Source organism: Patiria miniata, unplaced genomic scaffold (genome assembly GCF_015706575.1).
Source record: "Patiria miniata isolate m_02_andy unplaced genomic scaffold, ASM1570657v1 HiC_scaffold_3, whole genome shotgun sequence".
Taxonomy (NCBI): Eukaryota; Metazoa; Echinodermata; class Asteroidea; order Valvatida; family Asterinidae; genus Patiria; species Patiria miniata.
In genome coordinates this window covers 45,854,273-45,870,898 of record NW_024037069.1, presented here as the reverse complement: position 1 = coordinate 45,870,898, position 16,626 = coordinate 45,854,273, and the positions used below count along the sequence as shown (strand labels likewise).

The window sequence follows — 16,626 nt, the reverse complement described above, 5'->3', positions numbered from 1 at the left end:
GCAAATGTTGCGGTTATTGCCTTTGGGGCTTTTAGACAAAAGATGACTGGGTCTGTGAATGATCTCTGCTGTTCGTGTTCTGATTAACAAATATCTCTAGTATGCCCCTATAGCTGAAATATCTCATAAAAAAAAATACATAATGTGACCCCCAGCACAAAACCGGTCGGAAATCGCCAGCCGTATTTTGAGATACAGCCTATAATACAGCCTCTAATACATAGATTATTGATGAGAATTGGGAACTGAAAACGCCTATAACTCTGTCAGATTTTGTCTGATTCCCATATTCTGTGCATTATTGGAAGGCTTAGTCAGTGTCCTTTCCATTGAACCCAAAATCCCAGTTTTAAAAATCAGTCCAAGTGACTGGTTTTTGTACTGGAGGGTGACATGTGCAAACATTTTGAAATCTCATTTCTCAGAGTTTACAAAGTGCAGTCAAGCCTGGTCTGAAACCATTGCTAAGAAATCTAATCTCAGATCGTATGTTCCTACCTGTGCACACATGCTGACTTGGTCTTCAACCACTAATTCTTCATATTTTTATATCAATGCATCAAACAGACAGCCCCCATGTTGGTTCTGATGAGGCTGAGGACCGAGGGGCTCGATCCAGGGCCATACACGGAGTGGACAGAGATGGCAAACACAGGGAACACTCACCACGGTAATTATTGGTCATTCCATACATTTTGGGTCCACCTTTTTTCCTCATCCCTGTTGCATCTGACATCTGTGATTTTATTTTTCTGATTCACTCCTTAGAGGGGAGTGTGGCCTAGTGGTTAGGGTGCGTGACTCATGATCAGAGGGTCAGGGTTCGAATTCAGCTGCTGATCATATGTTGTGTTCTTAGGCAAGCCACTTTACCCCTACTTGCCTCTCTCCACCCAGGAGTATAAATGATTAGCGGCATTAGCTTGGGAGTAACCTGCGATGAACTGGCATCCCATCCAGGGGGAATAGAAATATTCTCAGTCGTTTGCTGTATTGCTTGTGACAGACTTTACTTTTTTGCTACTCCTTAATGCAGCCCAAGATTGGTTACAAATAGCAAGCTACCTACCCCAAAAGTGAAAATCATTTGAAGTCATTCTTAACAATTCTTGCAAGTACCAAGGTAACAGAAACAAGAAAAATGTCACACTTGGACCCTAAATTTATAGAATGACCCAAACAGTGAAGACACTTTTTAAGAAACACAAGGCCAAGACTTTTTCACCGAAACACAAGGCCAAGACTCATTCAAGGTGTTTGGCTACAAAAGTAGAAAGAACAGAAAAGAATGAAAGAAGTTCATTTCTACAGAAGATACCGTATCTGCTCACATTTGTTTTGAATTGTGAAGAAAATATTGGTACAAGGGGAACAAGATTTGGGTTGGGAGTGGCAGAGAGGCAGTAAAAATAACTTGACAAATGCCTCACGGTACTGTCTTCGGAACTGTAATAGTGAATGGATTTTTAGGTTTTAGAATTAAATTGACATCATTTCATATGAATATTATCATTTCATAATGAATCATCCACAGGCAATATTGAGATGTCTTCATCACTACGCCACCTTTGAAGAAAATTATCGGAGGGGGAAAAAATTGCGTGTGTGCGAGGTTTAGATTTCATGTTTCCGATATCATATTCACTTTTTTTTCTTATTTCATTCATCAACTTGCAGGTCTCACAGGGAAGCAACCGATCTGCTGCCGCCGACGAAGTACCATCATCACCGGTACCCGGGGGACCTAGGCTCCAACCTCATTGTCACAGGTGCGTCAACAAATTCACCGGATCTTGATTTTGAATCGGACATGTGAATTGGGTCACGCATGGCTGAAAATGCAAAGCAGCGTGCATATCAGTTCTGATACTAGTCTGCACTTTCAGTTGTAGTGTGCTTGAGTAACGATTTGAAAAGAAAAATGAGTTATTTAAAGGTAAATTTGAACTGAATTTAACTGAAATTTAGCTGTATACCACAAATATTGCCCTTGCACTGAAAAATCAAAGGCAAAATTGTCATCACACTTTATTTGAATAAGTTTGCCCATTATATTTGAATAAGTTTGCCCACTATTTTTCACTTACCAAAGAGCAGACTGCCAGTGACTACCAGCAGAAAAAGACCTTTTTTCCTTCTTGCACAGAATGCACCTTCAGAATTTTATTTTTTCTGAATGTTTTTTGAGTGTATCCCACCGCTGACATTTACACAGGTACAGCATCAAATCTTGAAAATATACATTATCCCTTGTTGTATTCTTTATTGAGTTTTTGTTTTCTTACAAAAATGTGAAAAGTTTTGAAAATGCGATGTCACTTTTTAACTTTTTGACAAGTTTAGTGTGATTAATATTTGTTAAAATGTAATATAATTCGCATAGTATTTCAAATGTAAAAGCATCTTTTTTTGTTTAAGATAGGTATTTTGGCATGCGTCTTTCATTGCAAATGTGTTTTGTTTTATTTGTAACAAACCCAGGTGGCGCCAGTCTAGGCCCCTCCCCTCACCACTTTGACCCCACGGAGGGCCGGATGACCCCCTCCCACCCAGCCCACCTAGCCCTCCCTCCCCCCTGGCTCCCCAGGGCACCGGGCCCACCCCACGCCCCCTCCCTCTGGCTGGGTCATCCCTTTGGCTTGACCACGCCCCCCGGCACGGCCCTGCATGCCGCAGCCGGTGAGGGTGCGTCCAGCCATCTACAGGTTCCGCCGGCGGGTCTGCAGGTCGCCAGGGATCCGGCTACTGGGCATCTGGTCCTCGTGCCTCAGGTGCCGGCCGTGCACTCGGACTCCAGCGTCCCGCCCAACTTGAGTAAGCAGTCACCACAATCCTTTAACTTAGAACTGCTCAACCAAACTTGTGACCCACTTACACAAAATGAGTTTGAAGTCGTCAGAGCTACTTTTGACTTTCAATCCCTTTCAACAAATCTTGCACAATGGAAATCCATGGAAACTGTTGACATTTTTACTCATCACAAGGCAGGCGTGGTTCTAGAGCCAATATTTTTGTGGGGCTAGCAGGGTGGATCCAGAATTTTTTTCAGGGAGGCGTGATGAAATGTAGGGGGGGGGGGGCTCGTGCCATATTTTCAATGGGGAGCTCTGTTAAAATCCTACAATCTGGCACACTCCTTAACTAAAAGTGTACAAATGCACCCTTCTCGAGACTATTTATTTAGGGGGAGACCATTCGCATGTACATCACATTCTTATGTTCTTACATTTTGCTAGTGCAATTTTTTCATGGATTTTTTTATGGGGGGGGGTGGGGCTAGACAAAATTTGAGGGGAAAGCCCCCCCCCCCCCCAGAACTGTCAAAATGTCCATATTCATCAGGACGTCAAAGTGGTTGATATATCAATATGAAGAGCTGAGTGTGTGATGTTTTAATATGCGCATGAAAAAAATAATTTGTGAAAAAAAATTCTTAAGATTCATTTTGTAGAATCTCTTCACATTTCCTTTTAAGCCCTAAAACAGCGAGCGGCTTTTCACAAAAGTTGTAGTGTTTCTGTTAGCAACTCGTATTTGCCAAACATCATTGACAACTTTATGCTTCTGGCAACTCCATAAAACCCAGCCGAGAAAAAAAAAACCCACTTATTTCAAATCCAAGCTCAGACTCGACATTCATCAAGACACAATTAAGTTACCGTTTTGAATTTGTAATACCCTTAACATCCACACACAACTCAGTCGTAGGGATTGTTTACTGTTTAGTGCATGGCTACAAAGTGCTGTAACCTTTGTATTCACTCGCTGTGACCAAGCAACTTTTACCATCGAGCAACCGAATGGCGCCAGCAGATTTAGCCACAATCAGATACCGTTTTATTGCAAACTTGACTTTAAACATGATGGGTAGGTCAGAAGTGTTCATACGCAGACATTAGACCATGACTTATTTGCTTCCTTGAAGGAATAAAGGATCATGTATGTTTATCCCAAAAGTACCCTACTAAAGTACTACCAAGAAGCGGAAAAAATATTGCATCCTGACGCCACTTTTTTCATCAGATATTATCTCATTGAAGGTCAGTCATTGCAAAAATGTTGAAAAGACATGAAAATGGGACTGAGAAACATTTCCAATTTTGTTAAAAAATCCTTTGAAAAGGCGCTCAACTCTCCATACACTTTGTACACAAAAAAGAAGTGGCGTCTGGATACTACATTCTTTCCCACAAAAACTTAAAGATCGTACTGATACTAAACACGCCGTGAAATTGTTCCATCTGGCTTGCTGTCATTTAGAGGAAATCTAGAAATGTAGGTGATTTCCATCAATTAGTCAATTTACTGATTTTGAAAGAGTGTTATCAAAGAAATTTTGTTTTGTGCATGGTTTTCCACCGTTTTCTTGAAAAGTATAACATCCACTGAAATGAAACCTCAACTGCTTAGGTTTGCAACATTCTTTTTTGGATTTTGAGTGGTGTTTTTTTTATTGGAAAGGAACAAAATGCATAAAAATAATGAGCCTCTATGCCTTTAAACCCAAAGCAGAACAAACAAAAATGGTCGTACTTGTCGCTCTGTGAACATGTTTTGCAAAAAATGCCAGATCCCCTTGCTCAAGCTGGTTCAAGTTGCCCGCATGTCCGCGACACAATTCACATGTTCGGCGTGATTGACTGCAGATGTAAGTTATGATTGTTCCCAGGCAGAGCAGTCTGTTTCTTTGACGTATGTCCTTTGCAGGTGCTCCCTGTTCGTAATTGTTTGAGACCGAGGTAAAATAATGAAATAGCCTTTCCCAACGACTGTGTGATATTGGATTGCTCTTGATATGATAGTGCAAGTTGGGATTTATGGACAGTGTTTTGGAGAGCAAAGCACTTTTGACACTCAGTCATATCAATAAGGTTTTCCATCAGAGAGTGAATGACACAGTTCTTTTCCACAAACTGGACACCTCGTTATTTTTTAATATTTGTTTAAGCTTGGTTGAAACTCTGTTAGTGTGCCACTCATTTAAAACTGTGATCATTGTGCATCATCCCATCATACTTGAGCAAGTTGAAAGCAGAAACAAAAAACAGGTAGAACAATTTGAAGTCAAAGCAATGTATAATTACATCTGAACTCATTTGTGTTTTTTTTTCCTGTTGCAGGCATGTGGCCGTACCTGGTCCCTCCCCACCTGCAGCCCCACAGCCACCAGCTGCAGCAACTTGTCCTGAACCAGCCCTCCTTTGCCCCACCCTTGCCACACCAGGCCTCCCACCCCTTGACCCACAGGCAGGACCAGCCGCTCCCCAACGCCGACTACCACTTTGCCCTGCAGCAGCACCAGGAGGCCCTGGCCCAGTGGTACCGACAGGATGAGCAGCGCCAGAGGGAAGAACAGCGCAGACGGGAACAGCAATCCCGCAAAAGCAGTGGGGGTGGCGGGGAGAAAACTCAAAGTGACAACAAAAGTCACAAAAGTGGTTCGGGCGGAGAGCCAAAGTCAGAAAGTCACACGGAAAAGCAGCCGGCATCTCACCATCACGACGTCCTCAATCTTAAGATACCGCCCCACGCCCCATACCTACCTGGTGTGTCGTTACCAGGCCAACCGCCAGTCTCCTACGTCTACCCACCACAACAAGTGCAATACCTCTACAACCACGCAGGTGTATTCCCAGCTGTCTCCTGTAGCTCATCTCCGAGAACTGAATCTGGAGCCTCGACGGCTTCACCGAAGCAAACCACGACAAAATCCAGCACCGGCTCGGACGGAAACAAAAACACCAAATTGGACAGCAGTCTGAAGACTGCTCTGAAGAGCATAAGCGTCCAGACATCCCCCTCTGAGACCCCAGCCAGCGTGGATGACTCCAATGAGACGAAACCTGCAGCATCAGAAGAGACGGAGGAGAACGAGGAAATGGACACCTCTCTGAGGACAGAGGACAGTGAAGATCAGGAGTTGATCATTGTCGACGTTGTCAACGATGACGCCAGCGACAGCCCGATGCTGGAGAGTGAGAAAATCAACCAGGAGAACAAGAACTCTTCTACTCAAGCAAACTCTGAAACAGAACCTGCTGTTGCTGATACCAAACTGGTCGAAAAGTCAAGGACTAGTGCGATGATTGTAGACCCAAGGACTAACATGTTGAGTTCAGCTGTGCTGTCGTCAACTGAAATCCAAACTGATATGAGCTTGGACCCAGCCATGACGCAGAAAATGATTTCAGAGACGGTAATACCCATTACTCCTCTGACTACGCCCCCTTTAGACACCGAGGTCCCTTCGCTTGAAACTCCGCCAGCCCCGATTCAAGAGGAGCCAGGCAAGGACTCCCTCATCTCTAACGTTTTGACGACCACGCAGAGCTTTGCATCCCGGATGGAGGCTTTGGATCAGGACCAGCTGGCAGCCATCGAGGGCATCGCATTGTTGAGCGAGGTCGCTGAGCAGAAAGTCTTCTCCGTCTGTAATGGTAAGCTGCTTTTAAATTTAAACACAGACTCCGAAATAATCAGGTGCTAATTTCATAGTAGCTAGCAAGCACACACATTTGTTAGCACAGGAAAAGTTTGCTAAGCAATAGCGGGTTACCAGTCAAAATGCCATGTGATCTATACTGCTTTTGACTGGTTCCCAGCTTTTTTTTTAACTTCACAAGAAAATGTTCAACATATTGATTTTGTTACTGTTACTGGCAGTTACAGGGTCAAACTCTTGTGAAGTGCCAAAGATGTCTGATTTGGTTTCGAACCCCATCCTCAAGTTGAAAACATGGCATTTGTCTCCAGAAGCACAAACTTTTGCTGCATTGTTGTGTTTCTTTTAGGAGCAATAGACACCGTTTGTGACAAAGAAGTCAAGTTTTTCACGGCAAACAATCAAGTGGGGCAATGAGATAGTTGTGTACTTCACTTGCCTTGTTACCCCTTGGTGATGATTTTTGTATAAAAAATACTTTTGTTTTTCATGTGTGCCTAGAAGTAATAACCGTTTTCGCTGTTTGCAAAAAAGGGAACTTGCTGTGAAAGGTTGAAAGATGCTTAGAATTGCAATAAATTCTTTCATTCTAAAGATTCTACAATGACAGCCATGTCAGGCCTTCCTTATTTTCACATTTTTCATTGAGAGTTTTACAGTTGTTTCACAGAATGGTCTCTTTTCAGTCCTGAAATCTTTTGAGAAATCTTCAATATTTTCAGTCTGTAGTTTGTTTTTCTTTCAACCACTTCTGAAGATCTTTTTTTCCTGACTCATCAGTAATTAGATCTGAATGTTTTCAAACATCCTGCGTCATCGAGAGATAAGAACCGCACCGGATCTAGTAGGCATACGCGTCTAAATTAACTGGACTTCCCTTTTAAAACTAGTCAGAGTTTCATGTTCACTTTCAGTTTTGTTTTGTCCACATTCGGAAAAGTACATTGTGTAACATTAATGTCAGGAAAGCACAGCAGATTAGAATTGGAAAATACTGTCTGTGTGAACATGGTGTGAAGCACCAGAAGTACCATGGACATTTTTTTCCCTCTTCTTTTTTTACAGCACTGTTACTGTTGCATTCTGAAATATCTGCTTATGCAGGGTGGTTCAACAAATAAACCGGAATAGCTTACTTCCACTACCCTGAGACTCAAACCACATGCCAATGCGTGAAGAATCTTTTTAGAAGAAAAATGAAACCAAGATCGCCCAATTCGGTCCAGTAGTTTTTGTTCTAGAGCCTATTTTGTTAAGCAAGGTGGGGGTCATTTTTGTCCCGATGAATTACTAAACCACGCCCGGGAATTTGACTTACATTGTATTTGATAGAGGGATTGTTATGCAATAATACCCACATGAAAGAAGTGTGCTTCACAAAATAGGCTCTGCAGCAAAAACTACTGGACTGAATCGGGAGATTTGGGAATCATAATTCTTCTAAAAGGATTCTCCATCAATTGGTACAGTTGGTTTGAGTCTCAAGGTAGTGAAAGTATGCCGTTGTGGTGTTGTTTTTTCGACCACCCTGTATAGTGTATGAAACTTATGGCATACATGTACATTGAGGATTGTTTGAAGCACTCTCAGACTTTTTGACTTAATAAAGTCCGAGACATTTTTGGCAGAGGATGTTGCCCTTTGAGCCAAGCCTGAGCACAAAACCTTTGCTTCTGCTTTCTTAACCTTTGGAGGAAGGCACTGTATTTCATTGCATGGGCCTCCATAAACATCAGCTTCTTCAGCTAGCTTTGATTCTCTGTACAATGCAAGCGTGCTCTCAACCATAGCCGTAATAAGTTATAAAGAACCTGTAGAAATGTCACAGGCACTTGCCAATTAAAAGAAGGGGCGCCGGTAGTGCCAAATAAAAGAACTTCCAGCGTTGTCGTCCGGTTTCCCCGAGCTACAGCAGTGACATTTACCACGGTGCTGAATACCGGCGAAGCTTCGGTCTTTTGAAGGTTCTGAATGGCTGAAGCTGCGTGATAAACGGTTGCCTCACATCGGCACATTCACTTCCCATTCCGGCCCGTGAGGCCATTGGGAGGGGCCTCAAAACGGAGTGTTGTTTATTAAGGCGTGTGGTTCTATCACAGCAAGTAAATGCCACAGATGAGGAGTTTAGATAAGCAGAGTGTATTGGGAAAATTTTGGGCAGCTTAAAGTGCACCACACAAGCTTTGTATCTAGAATGGGAAGGTACTAGGTTGAGAAGCATAATTTCCATATTACAAAACAAATGATCCCTCTCACACCCATCCCCAAAGTAGTAGTAATAGTAGTAGTCGTCGTTAGAAAATTTATTTCAATGTTGCCATTTTTCATAGAGTGTTACAATCTCATATAAGCAAATGTAGTAAACAAATATGAAATTAGATGGGTATAATATACATAGATCTTGAATACTGGATAAGCAAATTTACGACAACAGCGAGTTGCTTGTGTACCCTAACTTATTGACAGACACGCGTACAATGACCAAAAAACAGTGACAATACATGACAAAGGACAATCGGGCACACAAGACACAACCTAGAAAACACCAGCTGGTGAGAGACGAGACCATAAAACTGAGTTCATAAATTAAACTAATGATGTGAATATGTATCGAGAAGGTGAGCTTTCAGATTTTAACAAATATAGAGGAGAGAAAAGCTTAGTGCATAATAATCTTGCATGACACCGTCTCTTAAAGGCTTCTCACTGTTTTAAAAATGTTCAGGAACTTGTACAATTTTCAGATTGCACCTTAAACCATGGATTGATGCTTGATACATAGCTCAAGCAAAGCACAGCAGACACTACTAGGGCACTCAATGTTTCTGAAGTCAATTTCAATTACAAAACCATTTTGTCATGGTACAGACAGTGCTTACACAAGGGATCTGAAGGAACAGAAACTATCTCAGCAGAAAAATAATGTGTGCTATCTTTATAATTTGCTGTAAGGAAACTAGTTCAGGCTCATATGGCTGTAGCAATGTACAAGACGTCTTGGAGTGACACAAACTTTGAGTTTTACTTACGCCGCTTCTCTGTAACCACTTGGTATTCCTTCTTCATTTGACTGTCAATAATTAATCAATTGATGCTTGAACAATTGGACCGGTTGAAAAGTGCAGTGGGCTTTTCAGTATTGTCAACACATGATTTAACATTTCATACAACATGTGATGTTTATCAGGGGTGTGAAATCTCAGCTTTTTAGCTGATTTCAGCTTTTTTTGTTTTGGATTTCAGCTTTTTCTCCTCACTTGCTGTGTACAAAAGTATAGGAGATTTCCAAAATTCAGCTTTTTTACACCCTTTTCAGCTGTTTTCAGCTATTTTTATCAGTGGTCACTCACACCCCTGGTTTATGCAAGTTTTATCAGCACTAGCAGAGATGATGCATTGTATAACCCACTCAACAAACATTTAAAGTCACGTGTCAAGTCAAAATTCCAAAACTCAATAATGTGATGCATGTTCACCCAAACAGATAATGACAAGACCAATGCTGCGCAGACGTCGCAAACGAGAGATGATTCCTATCTCCTTGATGCCCGTCACCAGGACAACGGCACTCCTCTCCAGGGCAACACAGCCAGTGCGTTGACCTCTGCCAGCGGCAACACGTTGCAGCTTATCAGCCAGTCCTGCCCCACGTCGCCCACGGATTTCATTTTCAAAAGTAATTCTTTAAGTGCAAATCCGGGGGAGAGGGGGGGGGGGGGATGTGGGATATGTCATCAGAGTATTCCTAAAGAGACAAAAGTCAAATCCCTTTCAACTCTTAATTTGTCTCCTTGTGAAAACAGCAAAAACAGTTGCATTGTGTTTTAGCACCCCAAAATAGTGATACTGAAAATTCTAAGCTGGCATCATGTCAGTTCTTTACATTCTCCTGGAATATAAGAGTGGCCACTCTTATATACATGTAGGTTTATATTGATTTTTCCAAATGACACTAAATGAATTTCTTTGGACCATCAAGGTTTGAGATTTCCAGACATTGTTCCTAGGATAATTAAAAAAGCAGACAAGATGCCTGAGCATACACAATTGACCTCATGATTTATTCATGTCACAATTAACCTTTGACCTTTCAGGGAGTACATCCAGTGAAGGAGTGGACAGTTTCGCCAGCCCGGGGGACATACTCAACCCCAACGAGGTGGAGATGACCCAACGACTGGCCGAACTCCAGCGGAAATATCAGGAGAAGAAACGGGAGCTGGACAAGCTACAACGCAAGAAAGATAAAAAGTATGTACAGTCCGATGCTCGGCCTGGCAATGAACAGCTATAACAAGCATTAATATGAGTTTCTGATAACATTTAGAAGACAAGGAGTGTGTGCTGAGTGAAAGGAGGGTCATGGAGCTTCTAAACAAAAAATCTTGCTTAGAAAATGTATGTGCTAAGCAAAAGTCAGCCAAGTACCCGTCACAAAAAGCATATTTCGCATGACTTTTCCGGTTGGTAACCTAATTTTGCTCAGCAAATATTTTTGGTGCTTAGCCAGTTTCTGTGCTTGGAAGCTCCATGTAATTGGTTCCTTGCCTCCTGACTTATTTCGTGCTCTTGTTTAACTAGTTTTCCCTTTTTAATCTTTGGTTTCAATGTCATGTACTTGCATCCGTGGATTTTCTGTTTTCCTCTAGTAATGAGACAGCCGGATCTGTTAATTCACAACAGTGCGGAAAAGTTCTTGACGTGCTCCCTCACTCCCCCTTCCCCAATTCAGATATCCCATGCTGAAACAAGTCTGTGAGCAAATATTCAAAAAAATCTTGCCAGACTTGTCGAAACATTCAGCTAGACGTATCCGCCAAATTTGTCTAGTATATTTCTGTCTGTCGGAAGTGCATACTTTGAAATTGTGTCTGTATGACTGTCTTTCTCTGGAAGGTTTTTTGCAGGCGTGCAACTTTTCCTCGGATCTGCTGATTTCCTCGTTTTTTACTTTCTTGAATGCCTTTACAAATTGAAAAATACTGTACAGAGTCTTGTGTGGTTTGGAATTTTCCCGTTTTTTCCCTAAATTCCCAGTTTCATGCCTGCTTTTGACTATAAACCTGTGGTAATTTCAGTGTCTTAGCCGAGTCCATCACAAGTCCAGTCACAAGTCCGGTCACAAGTGAATCTTAAGTGAATTCACAAGTCTGATCATAAGTAAGTCACAAGTTAGTTAACACGTCTGGACACAAGTAAATCAGAAACGAATTCACAAGGCAGGTCACAAGTCACAGAGAAAGACAAATAACAAAGGAATGCCTTTGTCACAGTTCGTTTGACTAGCTTGTGGCTTGACTTGGGACAGGTTGACTTGTGAGGACTGTGAGGACTTGTGAGGACTTGATAGGGACTTGTGATTGACTTGTGAGAACTTGTGAGGACTTGTGAGGACTTGTGATGGACTTGTGAGGACTTGTGATGGACTTGTGAGGACTTGTGATGGACTTGTGAGGACTTGTAATACACTTGTGTTGGACTTGTGAGGACATGTGAGGATTTCTGTTGGACTTGTGAGGACTTGTGAGGACTTGTGAAGACTTGTGAGGACTTGTGATGGACTTGTGAGAACTTGTATGGACTTGTGATGGACTTACCTACAACACTGCTCCATGTTTGCTAGATAATGACTTGCAGGCGAGGGCAAAGTGAGAACCTTCCTCGGCAGTGCACAAAAGCTATGTGGCAACTCAAGCATTTCGGGTAGTGAGAGTCTACCTACATAGCGTTTCGCCAAATATTCATTGTTGAGCTTAAAAGAATGGAAACTGGTCACCTTGTCCCTCGTCTAGTGTCGATTCCAGAATCTTGCATAAGCCTTTACTCTGGTTATACTCCTGATGTTTCCTTCTTATCAGTAGTGGCAGTTTGTCTCGTTACAACCCAAAACACATGGCCCACAGGAAGCCAAGGTCAATCGCAGGAAATGAGCAAAAGAGCGGCAAACGTGCATTAGACGCGACGTGACAGTCCGCACGGTGGTCGACAAAAGTCGGTTGTAGTTTTTGACTGGCCCGTGCCGAGCCGACCTGACTAGAGAAGCATGGGCACCACCTGGATGGGAACCAGCTAATCAATGCCACATCCAGGATGTTCAAAATTGCTACAAGATTACAATCGCTTGGAACGAGCGAGGCTCGTGGCTTCCCCAGAATCGCAAACGTGCTGAAACGTTGCTTCTCCTTTTTTTGTGCACGCTGGTGACTGCATGTGTGTGTGTGTGTTTTTGAGTTTATTGATAGTGACAACATGATGCATTGTTTGGCATTTGATGCGCATTACGGCACGTCCGCCCGAGTCGACAGGATGAACTTTGGGGAAAACAAGACTCGTATATTTGGTGAAATCTTTGACTGACTGATCCAATCATAACCCTGTCAGGTTCAATCATAGGGGTGATTAGAAACGGAGGATCTTTATCCATCGGGGCCGTTGGAAAACTTATGATATAATAGCTCGGGGAAAAAAAATGTGGTTTCATTTTTGGAATCCGGTCTGAAAGTGCAACTCTTTGGAACTGTCCCACGAGGACAAGTAAAGTAGGTCGTGTACCACGTATTGTTTATGTCCCGAGACATAATTTTTTTTTTTAAGCATGCATAACCTGTACAGATGAAGGAAATTCTGATAATTTTAGAACGAGGTAGAAATGGACAATGAGCTCCAACTGAATACAGTGGGTCACAGCACCAGTTCTAGTCCGTGTTAAAACTTTTCCTCACACAATAATTTGTCAGCAGTCATAACATGTGGGAAAAAGGAAATCATGACGATTTCAGAACAAGTTACAAATTAACAATTAGCTTCTAGTTGTATTCATTTTTTAAACGGTGTTAGGCTTTTAATGTTTATCTCAGGAAAAGGGGATTTTTAGCACCTTATGGGCGACACACGAACTATCGATATGGCAAGAGGGTGTTTTACAAAACATGAGGAAAAATTGTTGAACAAAATCGTTGGAAAATTGTGAATTTGTTACTTGTTTGGACTAGTGTTCTCTTTGTACTTACCGGTACCTCACTACATGACTCACTGACTGTCCCTTGTGACGTAATAATAATAATACCGGAGTCTTATATAGCGCACGTATCTACCAACAATTAGGTACTCAAGGCGCTGGAAATTATGTCTACATGTATTATTAAAAACAGGCAAATGAAGTACATGAAAAATATGAGAACCATTATGTAGCACCTTTATAATGGTTTACAAGGTGCTGCGGCGCATTAAGCAGTCACTGCCAGAAACACCGGGGCCAACCCCTTCTCTTAACGATAAGTGTTACTAGGTTCTTTAACGTGTATTACACAAAACACGGGACCTACGGCTTTACGTCCCATCCGAAGGATGAAGCAATAATGGTAAAGCGTCTTGCTCAGGAGCTCAAGCACCATGTTCCCACGGTCAGGATTCGAACTCATGTACCACAGCACAAGAGTCGTACGCTGTAACCATTGGACCACAACACCCCAGACTAGGTGTTGACTGGTGTAGAGAGCCTGGCAGTGCTATTGTATAGGTTACCTTGTAACAGTAACGAATGGGCTAAATCTGGCCCATTGTGTAGACCAGATACATGAAAAGACTTTCCAGTGAACAGCCGTTTTGAATGAATTGAAAGGAATTTGTGTTTTCCGGAACAAGCTGTACTAACCTTGCAGGTAGTCTTATTTGTAGTTTAGCCCCGTACCCCACCACATCAACTTTTTTGGCTCCTCCCTTGAAAGTGAAAAGCGAAAGCCCGGTAACTTGTTTGTCCCAGTGTTTTGTCTGAAGTAATTTGAAGTCACTCCGCTCTCTTTGAAGGGACAAGGGCTCGAGAAGCCTGGACCAAGACAGGCGACGGGGCCCGGGCCGACCGAGAAAACGCAAAATCAGTAAAGAGTCCCACCAAGAAAGCGGCCCATGGTAAATTCTTGCCCTCATCTGCATGTGTATGTGGGTTCTACGTCCGTTATATCACGTGCAGTCCTGTCAATGTTGTCAGTGTGTTTAATGCAGGATGTAGGTTTTTAGGTGTAAAAGAAGAGAAATCAAATCCAAATTTGTTATATACTGTCAATTTTTAAAAAACAGAATAATAAAAACATCAAATTAATACCAAAAATTAACCTTTTAAAAAATAACCTTTTGGTTTGAATTTATGTTTTGACTATTTCAGTCCTAATGTTTTGGCATAATAATACTTTTCTTTAACCTTAATGGCTTGTAGTAACAGATGTCTATTAGAAGTGGCTGTGACTGCCACCTCCATAGGGGCATGTGTAATTACAAGCCATAGCCTAGTAGTTACTACACGGCATTAGCCATGCATAATGTTTAATCCAAAAAGACCAAATTTATGTTCAGAATAAAAAAAATTTTAAAAAGGGAAAACCTCGCTAATGATTTTACAGACATATTTCTACCAATTCATGGATTCATTAAGTTTGTCTGTCTGTTCTTTCTGAGCTGTGAAATGATTGGCAGTATATCAAATTTGGATTTTGGAATAGTGGAATGGTTTGCCTTGCCAGACAAAATATTCACGAAGATCTGTATTGATTTTAATTTTTCCTCATTTTTTCGCACCCCCAGTCCCATCATCAAGTCATCGACGGCTGTCCTCCTGGAAGCAGCTGCATCTCTTGAGGAGAGCTCCCCGTTCCTGGTTCCCAAGAAGAAAAAGAAGAAAGACCGGGAGGACAAAGAGAAGGGAAAGACGGAAGACAAGAAGAAGAGCAGCAAGAAGGACAAAGAGGCCAAGGCGGGGCACAGTGAGGTGGGTATCCATCAGAGTAAAGGCACTTACAAAGAATAGGGCACGGAAAATATGTGACCAAACCCAATAAAAGGAGTCAGTAGGGCTGTGCATCAGAACCAGCTACCCGAGTACCCAACTGCTGATGTCAGAAACTGGTCCCAGAAATGGAATCGAGTACCCATAAGCAACTTTATGTATAACTTTTTAGTGACTTCTCAGACAATGAAAAAGAAAGGTTTTGAATGTTATTTGTGGAGAATTTTCAAAATGAAAACCAGGCTACACAGAAAAACAGATTAACGTTAATGACGCTTACGAAAAATGCAATTCACACCGTAAATCTACATGTATTGCGCTTACTGTACACACTTGCATCTTGCTGTATTGACGCACCAATGTGTGACCTTTATGCACAATCTGAACAGCTTCTTTTGAGACTTTAAATAACTTTTCGACCTAACGGAATTGAAACCAGCTGTAAAATCCACTAGCCATTAGCATGCCTCAGTTGTAGCAAAACATAAAAATTAACAGTCATTACTCATCCAAAATAAGAATGCTCTGGTAGCATCGAAATCCCCTTGTTTGTAGAAAGAGCTGAGGATGCTGACATTGTTTTTCATCTAGCAGAAGCCAAACATTGAGGTTTTTGCCAATAGTGAATTAACTCTTGTTTCATTTTCATGATAAAGTTGCAACAAACTCAGGTTCCGTTATTTTGATCTCCATGTATCAGACATCCAAATCCAAGAAGAGAAAGCACAAGTCAAAGGAGGACGTCCAGGACTCGTCACCAACATCTGAGGACGTTTCCTCCTCATCGTCAGGAGGCAAATCGAAATCCAAGTCCAAATCGAAATCCAAGTCCTCGCCTAGTCTGTCTCCTTCTTCCAAGGACACCAACAAACAGAAAGGTGAGTTCAGTTTGCTTCCCTGAATTTAAAAAAAGGGCGTCGCCAACCTTTCAAAAACTGTTCTCTCAAACTAAGGAGTTTGACCAAAGACCATCTGTCAAATAGCTGTTGACATATGACTTAATTTAAGCCTTTATCTATTTAGTTTCATTCCAGATTATTACCAGCTTTGATCACTTTGATAAGTTTTTAACAAGATGATATTCCCATCTTTAAATTGATCGTAATGTTACTGCGGCAAAGACAGAAGATTTGCTTTTTTTTGCTCTTTTCTCAACAAATTACAACAGTTTTTTATTCTCATAAAATTCGTCAATGCGATTGAAGAAAGCTGTTTGCTTGACAACACAAATTTGCTCAGAGATATAGCAGGCACATGGCTAAAAAAAAATACGGGCACTGGCTCTGTCAGAGCTTCGACACAGAACTTTGCAATTAAGGCCCTGTCGGTGCCTTGCACAACCTATTAGCTGTAAGGTGGTAGTGCAAGGTGTAAACGCGCTCTCGAGAATTGCGTCGAGGACACG

General features: G+C 41.9%; 1 protein-coding gene across 7 annotated transcripts in view; it reads left to right on the top strand.

The window, feature by feature from the left end:
- Positions 1 to 16,626, top strand: part of LOC119738340 — an 80,313-nt gene that overhangs the window by 46,616 nt on the left and 17,071 nt on the right. For 6 of the 7 annotated variants that reach the window (XM_038213193.1, XM_038213194.1, XM_038213190.1 and 3 more), the window contains 9 exons: positions 568 to 670; positions 1,678 to 1,769; positions 2,482 to 2,814; positions 5,121 to 6,437; positions 9,927 to 10,118; positions 10,537 to 10,693; positions 14,249 to 14,350; positions 15,020 to 15,203; positions 15,922 to 16,099. In XM_038213193.1, the coding sequence (XP_038069121.1) occupies positions 568 to 670; positions 1,678 to 1,769; positions 2,482 to 2,814; positions 5,121 to 6,437; positions 9,927 to 10,118; positions 10,537 to 10,693; positions 14,249 to 14,350; positions 15,020 to 15,203; positions 15,922 to 16,099 (2,658 nt within the window). The remainder of the gene's footprint in view (positions 1 to 567; positions 671 to 1,677; positions 1,770 to 2,481; positions 2,815 to 5,120; positions 6,438 to 9,926; positions 10,119 to 10,536; positions 10,694 to 14,248; positions 14,351 to 15,019; positions 15,204 to 15,921; positions 16,100 to 16,626) is intronic. The other variant, XM_038213196.1, reaches the window with a different exon arrangement.